Raw genomic sequence first — 25,828 nt, 5'->3', positions numbered from 1 at the left:
TTGCAGCTAAGTATATATCGTCAGCTGTCGCAGGACCCTCCATCAGCCCTCTAGGTTATTTTCACAGCAAACGAGGGTCAATGTGAGAGCACAGCACAGAAAGGCTTGCTAAACCATCTGGAAACCTGAGAGAGAAAACATTCACACACATAGAATAATATTTTTAAAGAAAAAAAGTGACTTTCAGAAGATTATTTAAAAATAAAACTTTAAAGAACATCACCCAGGACAAGTAGTGTGAGAAGGAACTCGCTAACCAGTGATAAGGGAAACTTACTGGTTAGAAAACATGACTCCGAAAGCTTTAAGTCATGAGAGTAACAGGACTTTGCTGTTTTTACAAAGGCACAAGCCATCGAACCTTCCAGGATGCTCTCTAAGAACAGTTCATTCTAACTGAATACATTATTCCCAAAAGATCACTCTGGAGTCATTTTCCTCTGAGGCATTTGGGGTAAATAACAAGGACTTAAAATATTTTTCTCCAGTTTGACTTACTGCTCATCGTTGTGAAGATCCCAACAAGAAAATCAGGAACCTGCACTTGGTCCGGGTTTCTCTGCAAAAGTCGTAGACCCTCAAAAAACATGCGAGCAGCTTCATAAGGCTGGAGCAAGTGCAGCAGGGAGTAACCAGCACGGTAGTATCCCTGGGAAAGGACAAAGTAAAGCTGTGATGTCCCCATCACCTCCCTCTGCTGCTGAAAAGAAAGGCAAATGCAATCCAACTCCAGAGCTCTCACTCTGTGCAAAGAAACTCACTGCCCCGTGTGTGCCCGTATGTGTGTGCATATATGTGCACATGTGAGTGTGTGTGACGTGTGCGAGTGTGTGCGTGCCTGTGTGTATGTGCATGTATGTGCGTGTGTGATGTGTGTGTGTGCCTGTGTGCGTGTGCATATATGTGTGCATGTGCATATGTGATGTGTGTGAGTGTGGAAACTAGAAGTCAGTGTCAGGGGTCTTTACCAATTGCTCTCCACTTTGCTTTTATTTTTAACAAGATCTCTCACTGAGTCACGTCAGTAAGACTGACCAGCTAGCCCACCAGCCCCCAGGATACACCTAGCTCTCTCTCCAGCTAGTGCTGGTGTTACAAGCATGTGGGTACTGAGAATTCCTCACCGAGTGTTTCATGATGGCTTAGCAAGCGCTTTCCCCACTGAGTCACCATCACCCCCACCTCCCAGTCCCAAGAAGAACTTCTAACAAGCATTGGGCACAGGCTTCCCACATTGTACTGTGTGCCATGTTTTTCTGATACATATTACCTGTTAAGAAAGTATGTAATCATGTCCAACTCTAAGGCCTCTGTAATACCTGACAGAGAGGGAAGAAAGCAGGCTGATTGATCATTGTTTGTGGTGTTAATCACAGTCTGGACAGAGAAGAATGAAAGGTGTCCTGTGCCTGGCATTCAGAAAAAGAGTGAGATTTCTGTGTAAACACAGAAGTTGTTCCTTTTACTCCAAGTAAACACAATGTTCACTGATATGTAAGAAAAATCTGCCATGACAAACATTGAGTGCTACTGAGCTCTATATTATAAGGTCTAGAAACAAGAGGAAAACACCATGATTATTGTAAAGAGAAGAAAAGTACAATTAAGAGGGAGCAGAGCCAACAAGACAGCTGAGTGAATAATGGCACTTACTGCCAAACCTGGTGACCTGGAGTCAGGGCCAAGACCCACATGGAGAAGGAGAGAACCAACTCCAACATGCCTCCAACACACACACACACACACACACACACACACACACACACACACATAAATATGTATAATATATAATAAGTAATATTTAAGAGGGAGAATGGTGATTCTACAAAAGAGTAAGAGGACACTGCCTTCCCAAGTTTAGTCACCTGCAGTGGCAGGGACATGCCAAGACTGCTTTCAAAGTTAACGGAAGTATTCACAATCTGGGTCCATGCAAAACCAAGCATTTAGAAATCCTTGGATCTCTCAGTATTTATTAATATGAACTAACCTTTCTCTGCACATCTAAAGAGCTCAGGTAACAACTTGAAAAAAGAGGGGAAACTACATTTGTACTGTGTTGGGTGGTTTGTTTGTTTGTTTGTTTGTTCAAGCATGAAAGCTGGCACAGAAATTTTTCACTGCTTTGTTTTCTCAGGTCGAAAATCCCATCTTTTATTCTGCAGGGAGAAGAGTATGGGAATATGCTATCCCCAAGCATATCCCCATAAAGATGACTTTAAGGGAAGGCATTTGTGACTTAAAAGAGGCAGAGAAAAGCCTTCCTTCTCTAACTCACTGCACGCAGGATCTCCTGGGAGGACACTTACCATAAGTCCCCTCACTTGAGGGAGCTTTTGGAGCACTTTGACCATCAGCACTGAGGTGAAAACACACAGTCCTTCTTCCTGAAACAGTTCTTCCTATGTATTTCCTCATACAAGTCTCAGCCCCTACAACCTAAGGTTCCTTCCCTGTACTTCACTCTTGTTAAAAAAAATGTCAAAACTATGCTGGGTGGTGGGAGTGTATACCTTTAATCCCAGCAGGGGCAGAAGCAGGCAGATCTGTGTGTGCTCCAGGACAGCCTGGACTACAAAGTGAGTTTTAGAACAGCCAAGGCTTGAAAAGCAAAGTAAAACAAAACAAAACAAAAAGATAGGAAGAAAGAACAAAGAAAGAAAAGGCATACACTTCTAGGCTTGTCCCCTTCATTAGATCTTACAGGAATCCTCACAAAGAAATCAACAAATAAAATGCATACTTGTTTCCTCAGTTTAACTCCCTAAGGCTCCAGCCACTGAACTACTACAGAGAACAGTGAGTGTGGGAGGAGAAAAGGGACACCTAGGAGCTCCAAGTAAACCTGGAAGAGTGGCTATGGTTGCTGTGCCGTCAGGAGCCGGATCTATAAACACACAGGGAAACTGGGAGCATCATTCAGAACATTTTCCTCGGGCCATAGCCAAGATAGTGGGAATGCATGCAGGGCCTAACTGCTCCCCACCCTAGCATGCCCTTGAGAAGAATTCAGTAATTTCTACAGTATCCACCTTCTAAGAAATGTAGCTCCGTAGAGGAGTAGTGCATTCCTAGCATGTATAAGGGTCAGTGCCTACTTACAATGCGAAATATTCAAGTCTCTCTCCCAGTATGTGAGTCATTTGTACCTTCAGGCCCCCCAGCCCCCACACATCTTCTTGTATTTCTGCTGCCAGCAATTTTGTTCAGTCTCTCCTTAGTTCTTGCAGCCCTGGGCATCCGCTCATTTTCTGGTTGAGGACCATGAGCTGAGAACTAGAATCTCTGGTGCACATCAGAGCATATGACAGAAAAGCTAATGTTTAGTGTTTTCCCGCTTCATGGAGGAGTTTCTCCATTACCCAGAAGTTAGCATTCACTGTCTCGTATTCTCTGCCATTCTTCTCTAAGCTCGAGTATGAATTACCCAAGGTCTGAGATGATGTCTCTCCATCCTTTGTGTGTCCTCAAATACCAATGCCTTACAGAGTAGCCATTCAGGATGTTGCAAATGAAAAAGCATCAATGCTTGCCAGACCAGACATAGTGGGGGTACGGGCCTTTAATCCCAGCACCCAGGAGGCAGAGACAGGTGGGTCTCTGTGAGTTCAAGGCTAATCCGATCCAGTCTATATAATGAATTCCAGGCTAGCAGGGCTAAAGACACACACACACACACACACACACACACACACACACACACACACACACACACACACACACATTTCCCTAACCTTTGTTAACAGTCTTATAGGGTCTTAATGGCCTCCCAGACTTCCCTACTCCCCTGGAAGGGTTTGATTTCCACTGAGCTGCCATCTGAAATAAAGCTTTGCTAAAATGAAGCCTGCGGAGAGCAAAGACCACATGCAGATCAAGCATCTTAGTCTCACTCTCTCAGGTCTAAGTGAGCTCCTCCAGCCTCTCACTGAGCTCCAAATACCAGGCAGTCAGGCTCCACCCTCGCCAGGGGCATGTTTCAACACTCACCAGCCCTGTACCTAACTCCTCTCCAGGGAAGGCTCCCCCAGCCCATGGACCTGTGTCTGAGGAGCAAGTGCATTCAAGAAGCATCTCCAGAATAAACACCTTGACAAGAAGGAAAAATGCAACCAAAGTAGGAGGAGAGGAGGGAAGCAGCCACCCCCATACCTTCACATAGGTTGGGTCCCATTGCAGACACTCCTTGGCAGCAAGAAAAGCCTCGTCCCATTTCCCGAGGCTGTAAAATGCATTGGATTTGTTGCACAGCAGCACAGCCAGTTCCCGAGGAGGAGTCCTGTGGGCAAGAACAAACCAGCAATCGATAAAGTCATCATTCTGCAAAGGCACAGTCCTCAACGGCCACCACCCTGGAACTGACTGTGGTCACCAGGCAGAGGGTTTTAGCAGGAAATATCTGTTATGCATATAAAAATCTGTCCTTTTTTTTTTTTTTTTTTTTTTGGTTCTTTTTTTCGGGGCTGGGGACCCAACCCAGGGCCTTGCGCTTCCTAGGCAAGCACCCTCCCCCTGAGCTAAATCCCCAACCCCTAATCTGTCCTTTTTTAACCCCCTAAAAAAACCTGGAGCATTTACAATGTACAAACCTATGTTTCTTGCTCCCAAATACTCTACTTACATTGTTTAAATGACAAATGGTTTCAACATTTTAATTCCAACTCCGACACCGATCAATACAAATGTTTACACTTGTAGAGAGAAAATGTGAAACTGGTGATGCCATAGAGGTGGGGATGGGATGGTGTTCCTGCATTTTAGAAAATGCAGATGTGACATGACCCACTCCACATACTTGCCGTATCTCTCAGGATCCATGATTACACAGTCTCCTGGAAGCAGACTGTACAAGTGGGCTCTGCAGGTGTGGAGGCAGGCTCTGCAGGCAGGGGGTTCCAGGGTACTTGTCCCATCGTGTGGGTCAAAGGGAAAATAAGGAGAACATGGCAGCAAGGGAGGTGCTAAGAGCAGCAGAAGAAGAAGGAGGGTTCCAAACACACCACACTACAAGGGAAGGTCAAGTGCCACTGGGATGTGAGACACATAGAAAGAAAACAAGACTTAGGACTTCCTTTTCATTTAAAAGTGTGAAAACAACAAGTCACGAGGCACATAAATCCATGTCTTATAAATAAAAACAAAAAACTGCAAAAGCCATCTCTGTCACCTTCCCCATTGTGAACCTTCTGTGTGTCTACCTTCATTACCTGCACGGCTACCTTCCCAAGTGAAAGGGTACAGCCCAAAAACACTCAGGAGGCACTGGGCCATCGGCAGCAGATAGTTAGCAAAGAGAAAAGGGAATAAAAGCCAAACATAGGATATCGCTCACAAAATAGAAAAGGCTTTGGAAGAGGGAGAGCTCCACTACACAATGACTCCCTCCTATAGGAGAAACACATTGCTTCCTCTCAGAGCTCTCCTGTCCTCCTTCACCAAGCAAAGCAGCAGCCCTACTAACCCCAGACTTCTGGGCTCCAGAACCATAAGAGAATAAATCTGTAGTCTTAAATTGTCATAGGAAATTAATATAGCAATTATGCTGGGCACCGTGTGCTTTTTCATGCATACAGGGAACTTTCCAGAAATAACACCATAAACTAGATACAGAAGCAGGCAAGATTTGCAAAAGCAATTTCTTATGTGACTGTTTGTTTTGATAGTTATTTTTCATACCTTCATTCCTCTATTATTGCTGCTTTAATTTTTATTTCTATGAGAAATGAACTTTTGCAATGACTGTTTTAGATGATCTTACCAAGCTAAAGATTTCATATACTCTGTGTGTGTGTGTGTGTGTGTGTGTGTGTGTGTGTGTGTGTGTGTGTGTGACTATTCTTTGTTCCTGTCTCCTTCCCACTGTCCTCCCCTGTACCCCCTCTCTTACTCTGCCTGGTTCTCTTCCTTCCCCTAGTCAATCCCCCAATATTTTAATACATTCATAATTATTTTTCTCAATTTTGAGTGATAATTCAGACCTATATTGACAGTATAACCTATAGAAATAAGGGTTCTTGGCATTCCCAATAACCCAAACCTGTCACATAATACTACCATGTTTGAAAACAGGTCTTCCTAAACTGAAGAGTCGAGGAAGGTTCAGTGAGCCTTAGAGAGCCTGTGGTATGTATGCCTGTGGCCAGGGATGAATAGCAGAACAGTCAACAAGACGACAGCAAATGGCAATGAAGAGTTTTGGGGTCCAGCCACCCCAGGAGGTTTGGGGGAATCACCCCAGGAACTCAGACCCCTTAACCAGATGGAAGGGTAAGTTCTGTTGGGCTTCATTTTCCAGTGCCCTGTTCCAATCACACTCCTTGACTTTCTGTACTAACGATGAATAGAGGACAAATAGGAACTGGCATGAGGAAGGAAACAGAAACCAGGTGAGAAGAAATGTGGAGAGAATGTAACAACAGATGCCTTGTTTATTCAAAAGAGAAAACAAAGGTAGAAAAGCTGAACACTTGCCGCAGTGTATGTCACGGCAGAAGAGTCTGGAAGGTTTCATCACACTTCCAGATGACCAGAGAGAAGTTCATAGTCTTAGGACCTGGGTGCCAGATTCTTTCAACAATGAACATCAACAATTAGGCCTTCCCTGTAGGGAGTGGAGGGCTGGCTCCCTGCTAGCTGCCAGGCTATATGGGGTATGGTCACTCTCAAGCCTGTTTTGTGCAGTCCACAGAGGCAGTTTATTCACTCTAAGTCCACCCACTTTGAAAGAGCACACCTGTCACACCTCCTGCCACAGCGAGATGTCTGAGACCTTTCCTTTCTCATTTTCCTTGTGACAAGAACATTCCATGCACTCAGTGTTAGTGACCAGCTAGGAGCTGCTTCCAAGCACAGCGCAGTATCGACCTGGCAGGTGCTGAGCACTAAGGCAGTCACATTCGCTCGTCACCACAGCCCCATAAGGCACTGTTCCCACTGTTCACACGAGGAAACAGGCTCTAGGACATACAAGTTACTTGCCTAAAGATCTGTGGGTGATGGACGTTGTCCATTTTTTACCCCAGATCCGATCAACTTCAAATTTCTGACCTAGATTCTATGTATGTTAGGACAAGTAAAATTCAGTTGATAGTCCCTCTTTACCCTCATAACATACTGACACAGAAGAGCACTGTAATTCTAAAGACCTCGTCTGTAAGTGGCTAGGAAATGAGGCCACAGAAACTCTATAAAACAAGCCTGAAAGTGTTTGACCAGAAGCTGCTTTATCCCTTTCTCTTTCCGGTCTCCTCTACTGTTACCACTCCATGGCCTAGCATATACAGGCCACTTAAGGAGCTGTGGAAGAGCCACTTGAACACCAGACATGGAAAGGGTACACATGAACATCTTGGATTTGTCCCAAAAGTTGGAGAAAAAGGTCTGACAGCCCTGGTTACATAACAGGGACTCTAATTATGTTGAGCAAAGTCAGGTGAGGAGAGGTCTAAGAGAGCCTTACAAATCAACTAGCAAGGAGATGGAGGAAAGCAAGGTTCAAAAGAGAAGCCCATCTAGTATGGCAGTAATGAAGGCAAAGCCGTGGAGAGAACATTAGATAACGACGAGAGTACAGAGAGGTATCCACCTACGCCATGTGCCTATGGGGACAACAAGTCTGTGGACTTTCCTGTCAGCCAGATCAATTCCTGGATATGTAATAATTCACATTACCTTTATCACTTCAAGTTTAGTCAAGGAATGGGGGAAGGCACCATGCTGAGCAGGTATGATGGCTTAGTTTAGGCATGCGTGAGCTGGCTAGGAAGGAGATCTCTGGAGCCCACCTCATCCCTTAGGTAGAGGGTTATGTAAATGAGCCCCGTGGCTCCTGTACAAGTCAGACCACAAAACTCCACCCACGTTTCTTTGTCTGTGGTTTCCAAATTACATGACTTGCATTTATACAGAAGTGACTAAGGAAGACATGACTAAATATCAAGAACTGACTCAGGGAGCAAAAGGATATATTTCTCTTCCAAATGCTGCCCGCCATTTGCCCAACAAATATCACCAGAGAGCTTGAACATGAAAACCCCCACAACAGCTGACACAGGGTCAATTCCTGTACTTCCCAAACACCTCCCTACTGCTGGCAAAGTCCGACGACCCTGCTGTGGCAGTTTATCATGCCAGCATTCTAGATGCTGATGCAGGAGAGTGAGCTTGAGGCCAGTCCAAGTTACACAATGAGGAGAAAATGATTTCAAATGTGGGAGAACTGTGTACAGGGGAAATAGCCTCATGAATGTTTACCACAGTAAAAAATTGGAAATAATCCTCAATGTTTCATAGTTCATAACTGATTTAAGTCAGTTATAGATTACCCATGCAACAGAATGCTATACATCAGCTATTTTAAAAATCATGTAACAGAACTTAATGACTGAATGAAACAGTAAGAAAAAATATGGAATGATACATGAAGTCATGTGATCCCAAATTAAATTTTCAATAGATAGTGTGTTGAAAATTTGACAAAATTACCATTTACCACACCACTGAGATTAAGTAGGATTTGGGTTTCCCTCACATTTTTTTCCCTCAGTCCTCAATACTTTACAACATAGAACCTTGATCATCACGCCATAAATGTCACTAGACGGAGTGTGAGGATGTAGCTGAACCCCAGCACAAATGTTTCTCTGGTACAACGGCAGTCCAGTACAACAGCAGTTCAGAATGTTCTCACAGAAACCTACAGGGAGCTCTAGACGTCTGCGGCAAATGCTGAAGACCGTCCTGCTCCAAACCCTGCATTATCTCCATGTATCACGTCAAAGGGAAAGAAGCTGGAATAATGTTTGTCCTGGGGCTACTACAGCAGAGACTGGGCTCTCAGACAAAAAAGTCTCTCAAAAGGTTTCTTACTAGGCAACTTCCTGGACCTCTGCTATACGACATCCAAGGCCAGGATAATAGATAGGATTCTTTGGTTCTTTAATAATAATAATAATAATAATAATAATAATAATAATAATAATAATAATAATAATAGATAATACAAATATTTTGTGGGGCTGGAGAGATGGTTCAGGGTTCAGAGCCAGCACCCACATGGCAGCTCACAACTGTCTGTAACCCCAGTTTCAGCAGATCTAACACTTTCTGCCCTCTGCTGGCACTGCCCACACATTGTGTGTAGACATAAGCAAAACAGCCATACACATTGAAATATGTAAATCATTTTTAAACATTTTGTGAACTAGTTCTTTGGACTTAAGCAATATTTTAGTTATAAGTACTCTGAAATCTGATTTGATTTTTTCCCGATGTGTGCCTCACATGGTCTTTGATTTCTTGGTCTTTCCATGTCATTTGTGATAGAGTAGATCATAGAAAGAACACAGGAATAGTTCTGCCCATGCAGACTAGGCCTTCTGTGGTTTCCATCGGGCCAGGGTCTATTTAGAAAAAACTGTATTGTGGATCCCTGAATCAACAATATAAACTGGATGTCATTGCCATCTCACCTTGTCCTGTACCTTGATAGTTTGGCTTTATGACCAAAAATGACAGTCTCTGGTCTCTGCCATGCAAGGGGCACAGGTGTTGGCCTATGCCTTTTCAACCAGCCGAAACTCTGGGAATTCAGAATCCCAAAGATTATTAAGCTGAACTCTGCTCTCAGAGGTGTTCGTCTTAAGAGCCTCCATTGAGAAGGAGTGTCTGTTCCTCTGGTTTTGTGAGCCTGCTGCCTCAGGATCTCTTGCCAGGGAGCACAATGCGTGGCTTAGTAATTAATGACACTGCATCTTTCCATGTGTGCTCATTAACCTTTAAGCGCCTGTGGCCTCGGTGGTCCTACCTACACTGTCCTAGTTTATCGGATGGTAGTTGCCACAAATTCTTCAGCTTCGGGAACTCCTGTGGCTTCTCTGGCCCAGCTATCACTCTTATGTCACTGCCTACGGACAGCCTGTTTTAACCTGTTTAGCTTGACTTCGATTCCCTTATACCCTGACTTACAGATTACATGTAGATTCTCTTTACATTTAATTATGCCTGTCCCAACACAAAAATTATACATGCTAATGAAAAGTTCCCAATGGTATCACAAATGTTCACAGCTCTGCTGTCCCTACATACAAATTTAGGAACAAAGGGCGACATGGGGGTAGAGAAAGAAGGGGACAGCTGTCTGCTCTTCTCAGGAAAATCTTACATCTTTCAAGTGTACTCTTTTAAAACCCAACATACATTCCTTTCTTAGTAAATTCTTCTTAGTCCAGAAGAAAAAAGGTTGGAATTGTTCTGAACTAATCACATGACTCCTAAATTTGGCACCTCCCTGTAATTCCTTCTTCTCCCAGGGACAGCATGTGATTTGTTCATCTTAGCAGCTCTCTAAGAGGAAACATGGGTTACCTAGCCTTTGCATACAGGCCAGTTGAAGTGCTAGAACCCCAAAACATGGCTGGCCAAAAACCTGACTTACAAGCACATTTTCAGTTAGCAGAGCCCGCACTCTGGCTCCAGCTGTAGAAAACTGTCATCTGGTTTGCTTTGGTTTTGTGTGTGGCTTAGAGTTTGAGCTGTCTGCTGGGCCAGGCCTTTGGTTTAAACTTTGGTTAACATTTACAACACTACATCAACATTTGTTCACTTTTTTCTCCAGAGCTGAAATGTAGCTATATATCCAAAAAAAAAAAAAAAAAAAGGCAACAAATTATTTAACACATGTCAGACACTGAAATCCAAATCTGGGACAGAGAAAATTTTTTAAATTCTCATTTAAGCTACAAATCACTCTACATTACACTCCAATACAATTAGTTGGACACTGGGACCCTTGCTGTCACTCACGCTGTGACATTAGAGGCGAAGACAAGTAAAGGTAACTGAGTTTGTCTCGTAAATCATGTCCCGAGTGTACCTCTGAAGACTACCTGAAGTGTGTCTATTGATCTCAGAATGTAAGCGGCCTGGTAGGATGAAGGTGTTCTACAGTTAGACAAATCCCTTCCTTTGCCTATCAGTCTAATGAAATAATAACCCCCAGAAAATTAGAATTTCCCCAGGAGTCAGTCAGTCTCTCAGTCTCTCAGCCTCCCCCCCCCCTCTCTCTCTGGGAGGAGGAGGAGGTGGAAGTCTGGTGCCAGGTGGAGAGGAAGCTTGTCTCCCTGCAAGAAATTGCACACACTTCTGACAAGTGTCACACTACCTTGCAGGAAGACACCAGAACCAAAACAGTGATTGGCCGGTGAGCTTACACCTGGACACTAACTGCCTGTCTCTGCATACCTCTAGCCCTCTGCGTAAACCACCCACAAGTCAGGACACCAAGCACTTGGGCAGAGGCAAGAATGCCTGTGGATACTATAAAAATCAAAAAATAGAAATATATTAATAAATCGGGGTGTTAAAATGACACTGTCCTGACCTAAAAGAAAAAAAGCAGAAACATCTAACTGATGTTTACCTAGATATTTAGTATGCACCTATGTTTGCTAAAACTTTTGGGTAAGAACTTGTACTATTTCTCTTCAATTCGATGATATAAAATGCCTAGCCCCACCAAAGGAACTTTCAAAATGAACACCTTGAGTGCTTCTCAGGAGGGGAAAAAAGTGGAAAGTATTTGTTGTCTACCTTAGTTAAAACTGCTCTTTGTTCTTCGTTTGTTTCTAATTTACTTATTTTTATGTGGACGAGTGCTTTGTCTGCACATACGCCCATGCGCCATGTGTGCACAGAGCACACAGAGGCTGGGAGGCATCGGATCCCTGAGACAGCCATGTGGGTGCTGAAAATTGAACTCAGGTTCTCTGTAGAGCAGCCAGTGCTCTTAACCACTGTGCTTTCTCCATCTCCTAATAATGAGGGAGTTTAAAAGGAGTTTTTAAAAATCTCTATTTAAAACAATATTTAAAAATTCCTTTTAAAATACCTATGGTCAATTCAATTTAACTGAAATTTGGTACAGCTTACAATACAAAACCTGCCTACTTGTGTTTACTATGTCTGTTCACAACAGCCGTGTTAGGGAATCTGCCTAAGGGGCCATTAATAGATTAACAGATAAAATGTGCTGGAGAGGCTGGAGAGATGCCTCGTGGTTAAGAGCCCTGTTGTTTTCCAGATGATTTGGGTTCAATGCCCAGCATCCACATGATAGCCCACAACACAACCCTGTGATTCCAGTTCCAGGGGATCCAATGCCGTCTCCTGGTCTCCAGTGACTGAATATAGTATACAGATATCTAAGCAGACAAAACAACCATACACATAAAATAACAATTAACAAATTTTTAGACAAATTTTTATCCACTGATGGAACAAAAGAGTGACATATGGGGTTGGGGATTTGGCTCAGTGGTAGAAAGCGCTTGCCTAGGAAGGCGCAAGGCCCTGGGTTGGTCCCCAGCTCGAAAAAAAAGAACCAAAAAAAAAAAAAAAAAGTGACATATGTACAGTGTAACGTTAGCCTTTAAAAAGGAAAACATTCTGACTTATTACATACTCAATGGATGAACCTTGAAGACAATATGTTGATGAAATAAATCAGACACGAGGAGACATACAATGTATGATTTCACTTTTGCAGGTTACCATTGAGGTCAAATTCATGGACACGGAAAGCTAAATGAGGTTGCCTGGAGTGGGGAAAAGGGAAAATGGAGAGTTGTGTTAGGGAAATGGAGGTTCATATTCGCAAATGAAAACATTCCCTAGATCAGTTTGACAAGATGAGTATGGTGAACGGGGAGATCCTTCCTGTCTCAAAATTAAAAGGTAAGATGGTAAATTGTGGTGTGTACATGTGTGTACGTGTATATGTGTGTATGTATATGTATACGGGTATGTGTATGTGTGTATGTGTGTATGTGTGTATGTATATGTATTTGGGTGTGTGTATGTGTGTACTATGTGTGGGTGTATTTTGTGTGTATGTGTTTCCCAGTGCTCGTGCTCAAACCCAGAGCACTAAGCAGGCTAAACAAACACTTCACCACTGAGCTTGCAGCTCCAGCCCTCAGCATTTAGAGGCAGGTGCTTGCTTCGTAACTTAGTTCCCTCTCTGTAGAACCCCCTAACCTCCACCTTCTGAGTGTGGCTTATAGAGTATGCCATCATACCCCATTTATTTTAAATTTAATTTTGGGGGGTTTTTTTTGCCAAAAAAAAAATAATAATAAAACAGAGGTTTGGAGAAAATACTAGTACGGGGTAAAAGAATATTTTCTTGAAGTATATTTCTACTTAAAAAGAATTTATTTGGGGTTGGGGATTTAGCTCAGTGGTAGAGCACTTGCCTAGCAAGCGCAAGGCCCTGGGTTCGGTCCCCAGTTCCAAAAAAAAAGAAAAGAAAAAAAAGAATTTATTTTTTGTGAACACTATGCTATATCAAGATACCCAGAAACTGACAGGATACTAAGCCTCCTCCATCTCTGATAGTGCTGAATGACATGAACCTGGGGAAAGAGAGAGCAGAAAGCTACTAACTATTTCTGAGCCATGCTGGGGTCCTGCCCCACTGACAAGACAGCAGCTAAAACGTGCTAGGGCTTATAGTCCCCAATATGTATCTTCCATGATCGTGAAAATGAGCACATTATACAGTAGGTGTGCATTTTCACCCAACAATACACATCACCAAGAAATATGAGATACCTATTAAGTTTCTATAGTTTTTTTGTACATGTCTTTCAATAGATAAGTCTACCTTTGTGAGGGCCCTCCAGAGAGGAGGGTCACTGGGTCACGGAGGGAATGCACTGTTTAGTTTCCATAAATACTGTCTGTGTTCCAAGTTGACTCAATCTATGCTCAATAGGAGAATATTAGAAACATAAATTGCCAACAAAATTTTAATGCTAGGTATTATTAGTCTTTTTAATTTAACCCACGGTGGCATCTTGTAGTGTTACACTTCATGTTCCTGATGACTAATATTGTGCATCTTTTCCTAAGTATATTGCCATATGAATCTCCTCTTTTAAAGTATAAATTGTGGGGGCAGCGAAATTTATTGATGGTATTCAAGAGAGTAGGGAGGGCTCAGGAAATATTAATCCAGAATTCCTCCTGTCAAAAGGAAATGCAGGGACAAAGAGTAAAACAGAAGCTGAAGGAAAGGCCATCCAGAGACTGCCCCACCTACGGATTCATCCCATCTGCAGACACCAAACCCAGTCACTATTGCTGATACCAAGAAGTGCTTACTGGCAGAAGCCTGGTATAGCCGTCCCCGGAGAGGCTCTGCCAAAGTGGACCAATATAAATGTAGATATACACAGCCAAACATTGGGCTGAGCATGGGGACCCCACTGGGGAAGTTAAGGGAAGGACTGTAGGAGCTGAAGGGGTTTGCAACCTCATAGGAAGAACAATATCAACCAACCAGACCGCCCAATGCTCCCAGGGACTAAACCACCAACCAAAGAGTACACAGGGAGTACCCATGGCTCCAGCTGGATATGTAGCAGAGGCATCACTGGGAGGGGAGCTCCTTGGTCCTGTGGAGGCTTGATGACCCAGGATAAAGGAACACTAGACCACTGAGGCAGGAGTGAGTGAGCAGGTGGGAGAGCTCCCTCATAGAGGCAGGGGGGAAGGAGGAGGTGTTATGGAGGGGAAACTGGGAAGGGGGATAACATTTGAAATGTAAATAAATATCCAATTAAAGAATAAAGTTTATAACTGATCCAACCATTGGACTATGTTGGGTGTTGTTATTGTTGTTGTTGTTGTTGCTCCGACTGTTAGATTTTTAAATAAGAACATGCCTTTGTATTGTTTTAATAAGCAATTACTAAATGACAATTAGTAATTTTGTCAGCAAACAATATCACTACAGAGATAAGAGTGTGGTCTGGACAGGCACTTAACAGCTGTCATTCACACAAGCCATACATAGTTCAGAAAATAAATTTTCTACAGATACTCATTTCTAGTAAATGCCTTGGGAGATCTCATATTCTGTTTTGTTAGATAACATGGTGCCAGTGTATGATTTTGTAATTAAAACCTAAAAATAGATTAAACTTTTATAGAATGTGAAGTGTGAAAGCTAACGTTCAATAACAATGATTGGAACTTAGAAAGCTAATGGAAACTGTCCATTTGGCTGAAATGAGCCATTCGTGTGCTCTTTAAACCAATGACTCCTGCTTAGCGGAGCCCAATTTTACTTCTGCCATCTACTTCCATTGCCAAACCCCTCTGCATGAAGGGAAGCTGGCTCCACTTTAGGAAATTGTATCTCCCTGACAGAGACTGGTTCAGTACTGCTAAAAAGATGTTTTGAAGGACTCTGAGACAATGGTGATTTCTGGGCAAGAGGGATAATGTGTATACATGTTCATGTGCACAAACATGGGTGTCTACACATGTGTGCATCAGCAGACAATCTTGGGTGTTGTTCCTTGGATTCTGTCCAGTTTGTTTATTTTATTTTATTTTATTGAAAGATGATCTCTTATTGGCCTGGGTCTTACAAATGTATCTAGACTGGCTGGCCAGCAAGTTCCATGAATCCGTCCATCTCTGCCTCCTTGGAGCTAGGATTACAGGCACCAGCACTGGGGCTGGATATTTGAATAGGTTCTGGGGTGAGTCTGATGCTTGCACTTCAAGCACTGCACCTACTAAGCCATCTCCCCAGCCCCGAAGCAGGATCTTTTTTAAAAATGACTTTTCTACGTTTCCAAAGAGGAGTTGTCTGCTACTTCAGATAATGTGGAAGTAAAGCTATGAGCCTCAATTCTGAGTTAAATAGATGCATGGCCCCATGTCCTTCTGCACTAAACCAAAATGTGAACCTCAGAGGAAGAGGACAGAGCCCAGAGAATGCAGGACTGTAGGTAGGAGACATAGATCTGAGGACTGTAGAAGTTCTGGACTTGTGAATGAGCAGCAGTCAGGGTGCATCTGGCCCCCAGAATGCATGACAGTGTTTGAACCAGGAGAGCCAATTTCCTCATATAATCAGAAGCAGGACAGGACGAGCACACCACCTTATCTTTCCATGCCACCATCCTAAACACACTGGCTTTGTGTATGTATGCCTTCATGTTTGTCCTCTCAAGGATGAAGACGGTCGATGAAACTCTGGGCATTTTCCTAAAGGCAGGAAGACAGGGATGAGAAGAGCTACCTGGTTCTCTGTCGCCACTCAACATTTATAAATAAGTAAAAACCTCCCAAAGTCCCCCATGGAGACTTCCTGCGTCCCACTGGTGAAAAATAGGAATCAGGGTGAGAAGAGTCAGTGTCATTCAGTGTCTGAATGATAGCTATTCAAAGAGATGCTTGACAGGAGCGATAGGGTCTCCAACAGCAACGTGTCTGCAAATGAGCCAGTGTCTGTTGCCTAGCTGCTTCTTACAGCTAACACACAGTGCCTTAGCTCTGACTACTGCCGTTCTATCTAATTACTTACTACGCTGTTCTAAGAACAGCTTCTACAGTATGGCACCACTAGCCAGATATAGATACTGACAATATAATTCAAATTGGATAAAGTACAATCAAAACACCCATTCTTCTTTCTTAAGAAGTATGTTCATGTATGTAGGTGCCTGGTGCCCAGATTTGTTTGCCAGCTTCCTGTATGTGCCTAGTGCCCAAGATCAGAAAAGGGTATTGGATCGCCTGGAACTGGAATTACAGATGTGAGCTGCCATGTGGGTACTGGGAATCCAACCCACATCCTCTACCAGAGCAGCAAGGACTCTTACTGTCTGGGCCATCTCCTCAGCACAAAGCTCCCATTCTCCTGTCACTCTAACCACATAATGGCTTAAGGCAACACAACTAGTGACTACTACTGTTTTAAAAGAATGTCCTATTTCCCTCATAGCAGTAAGTCCTTCTGGGGAGTGCAGGTCTGGGTAGAACTGCCACCGAGGTGTAACATTGAAATATTGTTTACTCGGTGGAAAATTTAGTCCCTAAACCCATGTACAACCAATGTATGAAGAACATACAGAGCCGGATATTTCTGTGCTCTCTGAACTGTCATACTGCCACCTTGAGCATCATGCTTCTTTCTATTCTGACCATCCCTTAATGTAGATCAAGTAATACCCATGAGTGTAGGCTAAGTTCTCTTGGAACAACTCCCTGAACTATATTTTGGAATAAAATGTAGGGGGTCAAAAGTTATGCTGAGCAACCTACCCACATGTCCAGAGCACGCCCTCTCTGTATACAGAGCATGTGAAATGCTCTAGAAATGTGTTTGCTACCCCACAGCTTCTCCAAACTACCAAGTTTCTTCCTACCTAATTCCCTTTAATAAATGAGCAATGACTGGCAAAACCAAATTCGATTCAATAAAACCACTGCTGACACTGCAAAGCAAACATGAAGAAGATGTTCTCACATAATTTCATGAACCAGTTTGCTTGCCTGCTTGCTCGCTTGCTTGCCTGCTTGCTTGCGAGAGGGATGGGAAAGGCCTAACATTGTACTGGTTTGTTTCAGGCTTGGCCTGTTGCTGTGCAGGATTTTCAATGCAGTCAATTTTTAGCTGGTAATTTCCCCTGATGCTCAGACTGGGACATCTGAGTCAACTCAGCCTGACTCACTCTTGTCCCTTGACTAAACAGTACTTCAAAATACGATTCTTATTAAATTTCAGGTAACAAATGGAACAGCTCACTGTGTAAGAAAGGCAGAAGCAGGACTCCTAGGGAGGTTAATTAACCTGACACCGCAGTATGACTCGGTGTTTACAAGCTGAAATTAACACAGGACTAAAATAACTTGTATCTGTCCAACCTGAGGAAACAGATTTTGAAAGAAAGAAAAACTAGAATAACAAAATACTGAATTTAATGAAGATACATATGTAATTCCTACAGGAGCTTTTAAAGAGAATGCTTATGAAATATACACGAACACCTGAGTTTGCAAGGCTAACATAGGAAAAATAAAATAAACTTTACTCACCTATCAATCTTGACTTTTCAAAATACCCTGCATTTCTGTCTTGGGAAATTCATGATTATAAAATTTTAGATTTTCCTTTATTAACAAATATATTTTAACAAAATTTGATTTAAAATTGTAATTACATTTATTTACCTATGGTAGGGGCAGGGAGAGGGGACACGCATGGAGATTAGAGGACAACTTGCAAGAGCACGGCTTGCTTCTCTCCTTTCCCTATGTGCTTCTCGGGGTCAAACTCAGCCACCAAGCTTGACACTACCCTTACCTGCTGAGTCATCTTGTCGGCCTGAAATCTGATTTTTTTTTTTTACTTTTGCAACAAGATGTATAAATAAAGTAATTAAATATCTCTCAGGTTCACCTAAGACATAATTAAGCCAGAGTAGCCAAGATATTTGTAATAGAATAAACATTAAGGTAAAATATTATTTAGCATTTTAAAATGTATTTATAGAAACTTACCTACATTTTTTGAGTGGTCCTAACATGTAAAATAGTAAGCATGTGAATGGTACAGCACAGTATATCTAGAAATTAATATATGCCATCAAATAACTCCCTGTGGATAAAGGTAGCTTTTAAATAAACTGAAAAGAAATGAATCATGACCTGGTAGAGCCTGGGAAAGACATTTCCCCTTCACACTCTGTGGTAAGGCAAATAATGGATGGTCTAAAAATACCCACGCCCTAATCCCCAGACCAGCACTGGTGAGCATATCACACAGCCAAAGAAACTTCACAGATTTGGTTTTGTTTGCCTTAAAAAGGGAATATTACGGTATAGACGTGGGTAAGCCTTCTCTAGCCACAAGATCTGTAAAGGCAGAGCTCTAAGGCTACAGTAGTAGAGATACCACAGGGCAGGGAAGAGAATGCAGGAAGCTTCAATCCTAAAACATCTGGACCTGCTATGGAAGGCCTTGAAGGTGGAGAACCATAGGAAATAGGTTCCCAGGGGCAGGGGAGATGGGTCAGTGGCTAAGAGCACTGTCTGCTTTTGCAGAGAACCCACATGGTACCTCACAACCATCTGTAACTCCAGACCCCAGGGAAACCTGACTCCCTGTTCTGGACTTCCATGGTGCTGGACATAGACCAGAAGCTATACACATACATTATTTTACATTTTTTCAAATACAGTAAAGAAATCAGCTCCCAGATTAAAGACAATGGAAGCTTAGGTCTATGGCTGCAAGGAACAAATAGATCCTGCCAACAAAATGAGTTTAGAAAAGCTAAGTAAGCTTTCTAGAGGAAGGGTGGTTAGTCGAAAGGGTGTACATATTTGCGCTTCGTTAGTACCTTTTACTACATCAGTTGTGCCCTCTTCAGGGAACCACTGAGAAGATATAGATATAGATACACATTTTGAATTGTCTTCAATGTTCTAGGGAGAAACGTGTCATCTAAGTGATGCAGATGTACAGCTTTAATCTGGGAACTACCTCAATGCCCAACAAGGACCTTGTTTAAAAACTAAAGAGCAGTAGTGGGCGAACGCGGCTTGCAGGAGAAAGGGTTTCTTTTAGCTCACAGTCCATGCTACATAGTCCATCATGGTAGGAATGAAGGCAGCAGGAAGTGGACTCAGCTGGTGGCATTGGTCCCATTGGTCACATGGCACCACAATAAGGAAACAGAGGAGATAACTGCATGCTGCTATCCAGTTCCTTTTCTCCATTAACACAGGCCAGGGGAATGGTGCCACCCACAATGGACAAGTCTTCCAACCTCAATTAAAGCAACAAAATAATCTCCCACAGGCACGCCCAGAAGCCCATCTCCCATCCCTTAGATTGTGTCAAGTTGACAAGTACCATTAGCCATCACACCCCCTTCACAACAACATACTATGCAATCGTTTTTACAAAAAATGCTTTAGATAATGTCCATATGCTCATATAGGATCATTTTCAAAATATATTTGGAGAAAGCAGGTGCAGAATACTGTGTGCAGTATGCTTCCTTTACTGATAAAATAAATAACATATAAATAAGTAGATAAATTCTGAATACCATATAAATATGCATTTGTTTATATATTCATGAATTCTGGCTCAGTCATTAAAGTGCTTACGACACAGGCATGACAAATTAAGTTCCTATTCCAGACACCTCCATAACAGAGCTGGGCATAGCAGCACAGTATGTGTAATCCTAGCACTGGGGAGCTGGACACAGGCAGATCCTTGGAGCTCACTGACTGGAAAATCCACTAAATAGTGAGCAGCAGATTCATAGTGATTAGAGAGGGTACCCACTGTCCACTCTGGCCTCCGCATACACATGCACGTGTGCACACACACACATACACTTAGCACAAAGTCAACTAATGGATTAATTAAAAATTTTTTAACATCTAGAAGGGACCATGAGAAATAAAATTTCTTAACCTTCCTGGAGAAAGGGAGGAGAGTAGAGGAAAAAGACTTATCTTCATAACCTGTTTATATCTTACGAATCCCTGAATTACCAGAATTCAAAAAAGGTTTTATGCATCAAAAAGAATTTTTTTGAGAAAGGGACTCTAATGGCGCTAAAAGCAAAAACCATAAGGAAAGTGACAGACATAGGTCCATGGAAAGCCAGCCCCTGTCCATCAAGGGGCAACAGAGCAACTAACAGCACCACGGTCAGCAGGAGTGTGGCCACTGCTCTCACCTACACTGGTGGCCAGATAAACATCTGTCGCAAACACTCGGCATTCAGTCCTGGAACATAGCTTTCAGCTGTTGGGAAACTGTTCTTCAAATATGCTTTGCTCACTGTATGATACTCTGTAAAAGCCCTTCAAATGCAAACGTTCTACAGAGAAACTTATGTAAAGTGCAGTACATCTTAGAGCAGAATATTGATATTTAAAAATAAGAGATGCCTCCATATAAAGTGTAAAAGCTGTCGAAATATGCCATTGACGTGAATAAAGCAAACTGGAAGACAATTTGTAGAGCAACTTGGAGAACAAGTGAGAGAACTAGGGAGGTATGTGTGTGTGTGTGTCTATAAGTACATTTACAAAATAATAAATGGAGCTGCAGAGATCGAGCCATGGTTAGAAGTTCATACTATTCTGTCAGAGGATCTGAGTTCATTTCTGAGCACCCACATCGGGATACCCACCACTGCCTGCAACTCCATCTCCAGGGGACCTGACACACTCTCCTGACTTACACAAGCACTGCACTACTGTGTGCATAGCCTCACAGAGGCATACACACATATATACAGTTTAAAGTACAATAAAGAAACTAGTCAAAGCAGTGGACTCTATGAAGGAGGTCTAGCAATGGAGCGCATGTTCTGACGTGTAAGAGACTAACTTCTGTTTAGTCCCTCAGTTTGTGCTAACCCATGACTGCTGCATTAGGAAGTGAGTGTACCACCTTGCTAAATATATCCACTGAATCACAGAAAGGTTTAATACAAGATGGCTGGACTCCAATCTCTGCAGCCCACAAAGCCTCTGAATGCACCCAGACTGGCATTTTTCTGCTCACTGCTTGTATGAGAGTCTCCAGTGCAGCTCCATGACACCAGAAGTGCGCTGCGTACTTCTTACCTGACGGCCCCGTGCTAAACCATTCTCAGCCATTTCCAGGGGAATATGACTGAAAAAAATCAATAAAGGAGACACACAGTTACTCCGGTTTGAGAGACCAGGAAGCAGGCTGACACAGGAAGAAATCCTCCTTGAAAGGCACAAGCTCAAATCTAAAGTCTAAGTCTGTGCTGACGACCCCTTGGTACACATGGTATACGAAGGGTGACAATGACTAGAAAAACACAAGGAACTTCAAAGTTAAATGCAAATCCTCAAAAAAAAAAAACAATAAAACACAAAAGTGTGCATCCATACCTATTTCAAGACACACAGAAAGTTCGGACAAACTACAAGGTGTGTTCACTCACACACCCAGAGACACACACTGCTGATTTCCAGAGCCCAAAGTTTACACACAGCCTGGCATAAGATAAGCTATTATTGTTCATGTTCTAGTGTAAATCCTTACATTGACCAATACTCTTAATAAACATCTGGCTCTTTGATCCAGAATCTTCCTTTGTGATGCCTCTCATTCTACCTGCTTGAATTTCTCTTCCTCTATCCAGATACAGCTCAAAATTGTCTTCCCATTTTTCTTCCCAGGAGTACTGAGGAGCTGTGACCTTAGTGCTGCTCACATCTCCCTCACCTATCTCCCAGGCGTGCCCAGTATGAAGTATGCTCTATCACCGTTAGTAAAGCTTATCAAGGTATACCCTTATTAACCCAAGCCAGAGCCATCCAGTATGTCTGAGGGTCAGAACTGACCTAAAACAAAAAAAAAGGCAAACATAAATTTAAAACAAGTAAAAATGAATATGTTGGAGGAAAAGTCCAGGAGCCACAGTTAGTGCCTGGTCAGTGTGCTCAGGTTTAAACAGGCTCTGGAAACTAGCAGCATGTGTGTTCCTCCCTCTGTCTGGTTGATGCTGATGGGCAGAGGAGCTGGTCCAAGGCTGACCAGGTGGCAGGCTCACTTCACAGTCTATAATTCTATGTTTGTACTGCATTCTGTGGGGAAGAATCCACTTGTAGCCCAGCATACACACACTGTTTGGTTTGTCCTGAGGTAACTTTCAATCTAGATGCCATCCATGCAAATCCTCCCCTGCTATACAGAGAGGATAATGTGGGAACAGAAAATCTCAGAACATGGCCACAGAGACCTGATCAGAGGGTAAGACTAACTTTGGAATGGTTGGAAGCCTTTGTTTCTTTTCCCTGGCTAAAGATGAGGTGGGAGGCAACCTTTGGGATGGTGATGCATTGTCTTCTCAGACTGCTGGCTTTCTTAATAAAGCGCAGTATACGATCACTTCCTGGGGTCAGTGAGATGCTTCAGTGGGTAAAGGCTCTTATCCCGGAATCTGATACCTGAGTTTGAGCCTCAAGACCCACCCACATGGTGAAAAAAGAGAACCAACTCTAGCAGTTATCCTCTGCCCTTGGAACGTGTGTGCCGGTTTTTGCTTATGGGATGAACAAGCCACTTACAAAGGAGAGGGCCCTAGAAGCACCCTTGCACATGAAGGAGGAGCTCACCCCCGGTTAGATACAAACTGCTGAACATTCTAATCACAATGACTCAAGACGACCAGGGGATGCTCCGTTTGCTGTGTTGTGTGTACATCCTTGGCCTAGTGTTCCCTCCCAGCTATCCTCCTTGTTTCTCAGGCTAGAAATCCTGTCCACTTTTAGTGCTGCCTTCAAGAACAGGAAGACACAGTGCTGAGCTAATTAAGAATCTACATAAGCGGTACTTGACTTTCAAAGGCTGGCACTGAGCACAAAAGATGCACAGCCCCACCAGTTCACCAGGTGCATGGAGTTTAGAGAAGGATGGAGCTAATGCAACCAAATTGAGCCCAGAGTATCATAGGTAAAGGTCATTTACTCTGCAGATTTTTAACAAAGGACACAAGGTCATGTTCCTGTTATGTGCTTCGAAATCAAGAAAAAGTCTGGTCAAAGAAAATGGTCAGTGCTGTTACCATAAAAAGAACAGCATTCTTGGTTTCGGTATAACAGAAGAGCAGGTTTACCTAGTTCCTTTTTACCCAACAGTTTCCCAGCTTTGCCTCCATTATTGTTCTCTGGTTGTAACTTAGGTATTTTCTTTGTTGAGAGAGAGAGAGAGAGAAAGAGAGAGAGAGAGAGAGAGAATGAATATGAGTGTGTGTGTGAGAGTGAGTGTGTGTGTGAGAGTGTGTATGTGTGTAAGTGTGTGTGAGTGAGACTGTGTGAGAGTGTGAGTGTGTAAGAGAGTGTGTGTATGTGTGAGAGTATGTGTGAGTGTGTGTGTGATGGTATGTGTGAGTGTGTGTGTGAGTGAGAAAGAGAGATAGAGAGAAAATAAGTGTGTATGAGAGTGAGTGTGTGTGTGAGAGAGAGTGTGTGTGAGTGTGTGTGAAAGAGTGTGAAACGTGTGTGAGTGTGTATGAGTGTGTGTGTCTGTGTGAGTGTATGTGAACGAGAGTGTATCTGTGAGAGAGTGTGAGAGTGTGTAAGAGAGTATGTTGTGTGTGAGAGAGTGTGTATGTGTGAGTGTGTGTGTGTGAGAGAAAGTGTGTGAGTGTGTATGTGTGTGAGTGTGTGTGAGTGAGACTGTGTGAGAGTGTGAGTGTGTAAGAGAGTGTGTGTATGTGTGAGAGTATGTGTGTGTGTGTGTGTGTGTGTGTGTGTGTGTGTGTGAGTGTGAAAGTGTGTGTGAAAGAGAGTGTGTGTGAGAGGGAGTGTGTGTGTGAGAGAGAGTGTGTGTGAGTGTGTGAGTGTGTGTATGTGTGTGAGTGTGTATGAGTGTGTGTGTGAGTGTGTGTGTGAGTGTGTGTGAACGAGAGTGTGTCTGTGTGAGAGAGGAGAATGTGTAAGAGTATGTTGTGTGTGAGGGTATGTGTGAGAGTGTGTATGTGTGAGTGTGTAGAGGAGTGTGATGTGTGTGTGTGTGTGTGTGTGAGAGAGAGAGAGAGAGAGAGAGAGAGAGAGAGAAGGAGATCACCATTCTTGCACATAATGCTTTCTTATAGCATTCTGCACTCTTAAGGAAATCTGTTGGAAAAGCGGTCATTCTGAAGCTAAGGCACTGACTTTTCAGCTCCACTTCCCCATCTGGAAAAGCAAAGGGGATCCTTTTCCTCACTGTTATTAAAAACAATGGCTAGTTAAAATATTTCTTAATTTAAATATATGTAAAAGCACATATAGACACATAAACTATAAAAGTTTTATATGTGATGTAGCTCATTATACATAATACAGCATTGTTAGAAAATTATATCGTGTGTACATGCTTCAGATTATCAAATAAATATTGAGGAAAGAGGAAAGAGCAATAAGAGTTAACCTTCAGCCTCCACTTCAGCTCTTAAGTGTTCTCAGACTCTCTCCTGCAGGCTCTGTTTTCACAGCTAAGATGAGTTTCAAACCAGCGAGCAAAGGCAAAATAACAGTGTCTAATGAATGTGTCTGTGACAGCAACCACAGGAAAGAGAACCAACCAGCAAACAGGAGGCAAGGCCTGCTTGTCGTGGGTCAGGGAGGTAAGAGAACAGGCGTCCAGATGCACCCATAACTGTGTGGTGACGCTTGCCTCATGAGATGGCTGTGGTCCTGACAGTGAATGTGACCAGCTTTTTTAAACTTCAAATGTAGCCATCATTGTAAAGAGGAAATGACCATACTGAAGTTCTCCATTCCGCACGCACAGCTTGGTGGGCGTGGCTCTGTGTGGTACACCTTTTATTGGTTTTGTTTTATTTTGTTTTGTTTGTTTTGTTTGTCTTGTTTTTTGTTTTGTTGTTTTTTTAAAGAAGACTTAGACTCCCATAGGCCTGTGGTAGTGAAATCCAGTTCTGAAATCCATGTCACATATACTCACCCCATCTTCCTGAGGATTTAAAGACCTACAAAAGAGACTTTAGACTCAAGAGCCTAACCTGGATATCTGAGGATAAGACGAGAGAATAAGACTGACTCACGTGGCATAACACATGAGAAGTCCAGTTAACAAAGAATTGCCATACTCCTAAGACAGAGGAGAAAAGCATGAGTAATCACAGTGATACGACATCTGAGAACGGTGGTTACGCTGAGGGGCAACACAGCAGAAAGGGACAAGCCTCAAAGGGCTTCAGCAGCATGGTGCCCTACAGAAAACAGACAGCAAAGGGTTCATCTGAAAAGTGAGCCAGGCGATTGGTAGTTCTACCCACAGGACAGGCCCAGTTCATACATGACAAAATCAGTAACATGGAAGAGAAAGCAGGAAGCATGGGAAACCCAACAATGAAACTGAGATTTAAAAAATAAAGAAGAAACGCCAAAAAATGTGGGGCTGGAGATTGCTCAGTGGTTAGGAACACCCGCTGCTCTTGCCCAGGGCCCAGGT

The 25,828-nt window shown here is 42.9% G+C and overlaps 1 protein-coding gene across 4 annotated transcripts in view; it reads right to left on the bottom strand.

The window, feature by feature from the left end:
* Trank1 (tetratricopeptide repeat and ankyrin repeat containing 1) overlaps window positions 1-25,828 on the bottom strand; it is a 76,462-nt gene that overhangs the window by 45,943 nt on the left and 4,691 nt on the right. For all 4 annotated transcript variants that reach the window (XM_032910845.1, XM_032910849.1, XM_032910846.1 and 1 more), the window contains exons 2-3: window positions 4,153-4,279; window positions 499-649 (exon numbers count right to left, since the gene is read on the bottom strand). In XM_032910845.1, the coding sequence (XP_032766736.1) occupies window positions 499-589 (91 nt within the window). In that variant the 5' untranslated portion in view covers window positions 590-649; window positions 4,153-4,279. The remainder of the gene's footprint in view (window positions 1-498; window positions 650-4,152; window positions 4,280-25,828) is intronic.

Source organism: Rattus rattus, chromosome 8, assembly GCF_011064425.1.
Source record: "Rattus rattus isolate New Zealand chromosome 8, Rrattus_CSIRO_v1, whole genome shotgun sequence".
NCBI lineage: Eukaryota > Metazoa > Chordata > Mammalia > Rodentia > Muridae > Rattus > Rattus rattus.
This window is presented reverse-complemented; position numbering and strand designations above follow the sequence as displayed.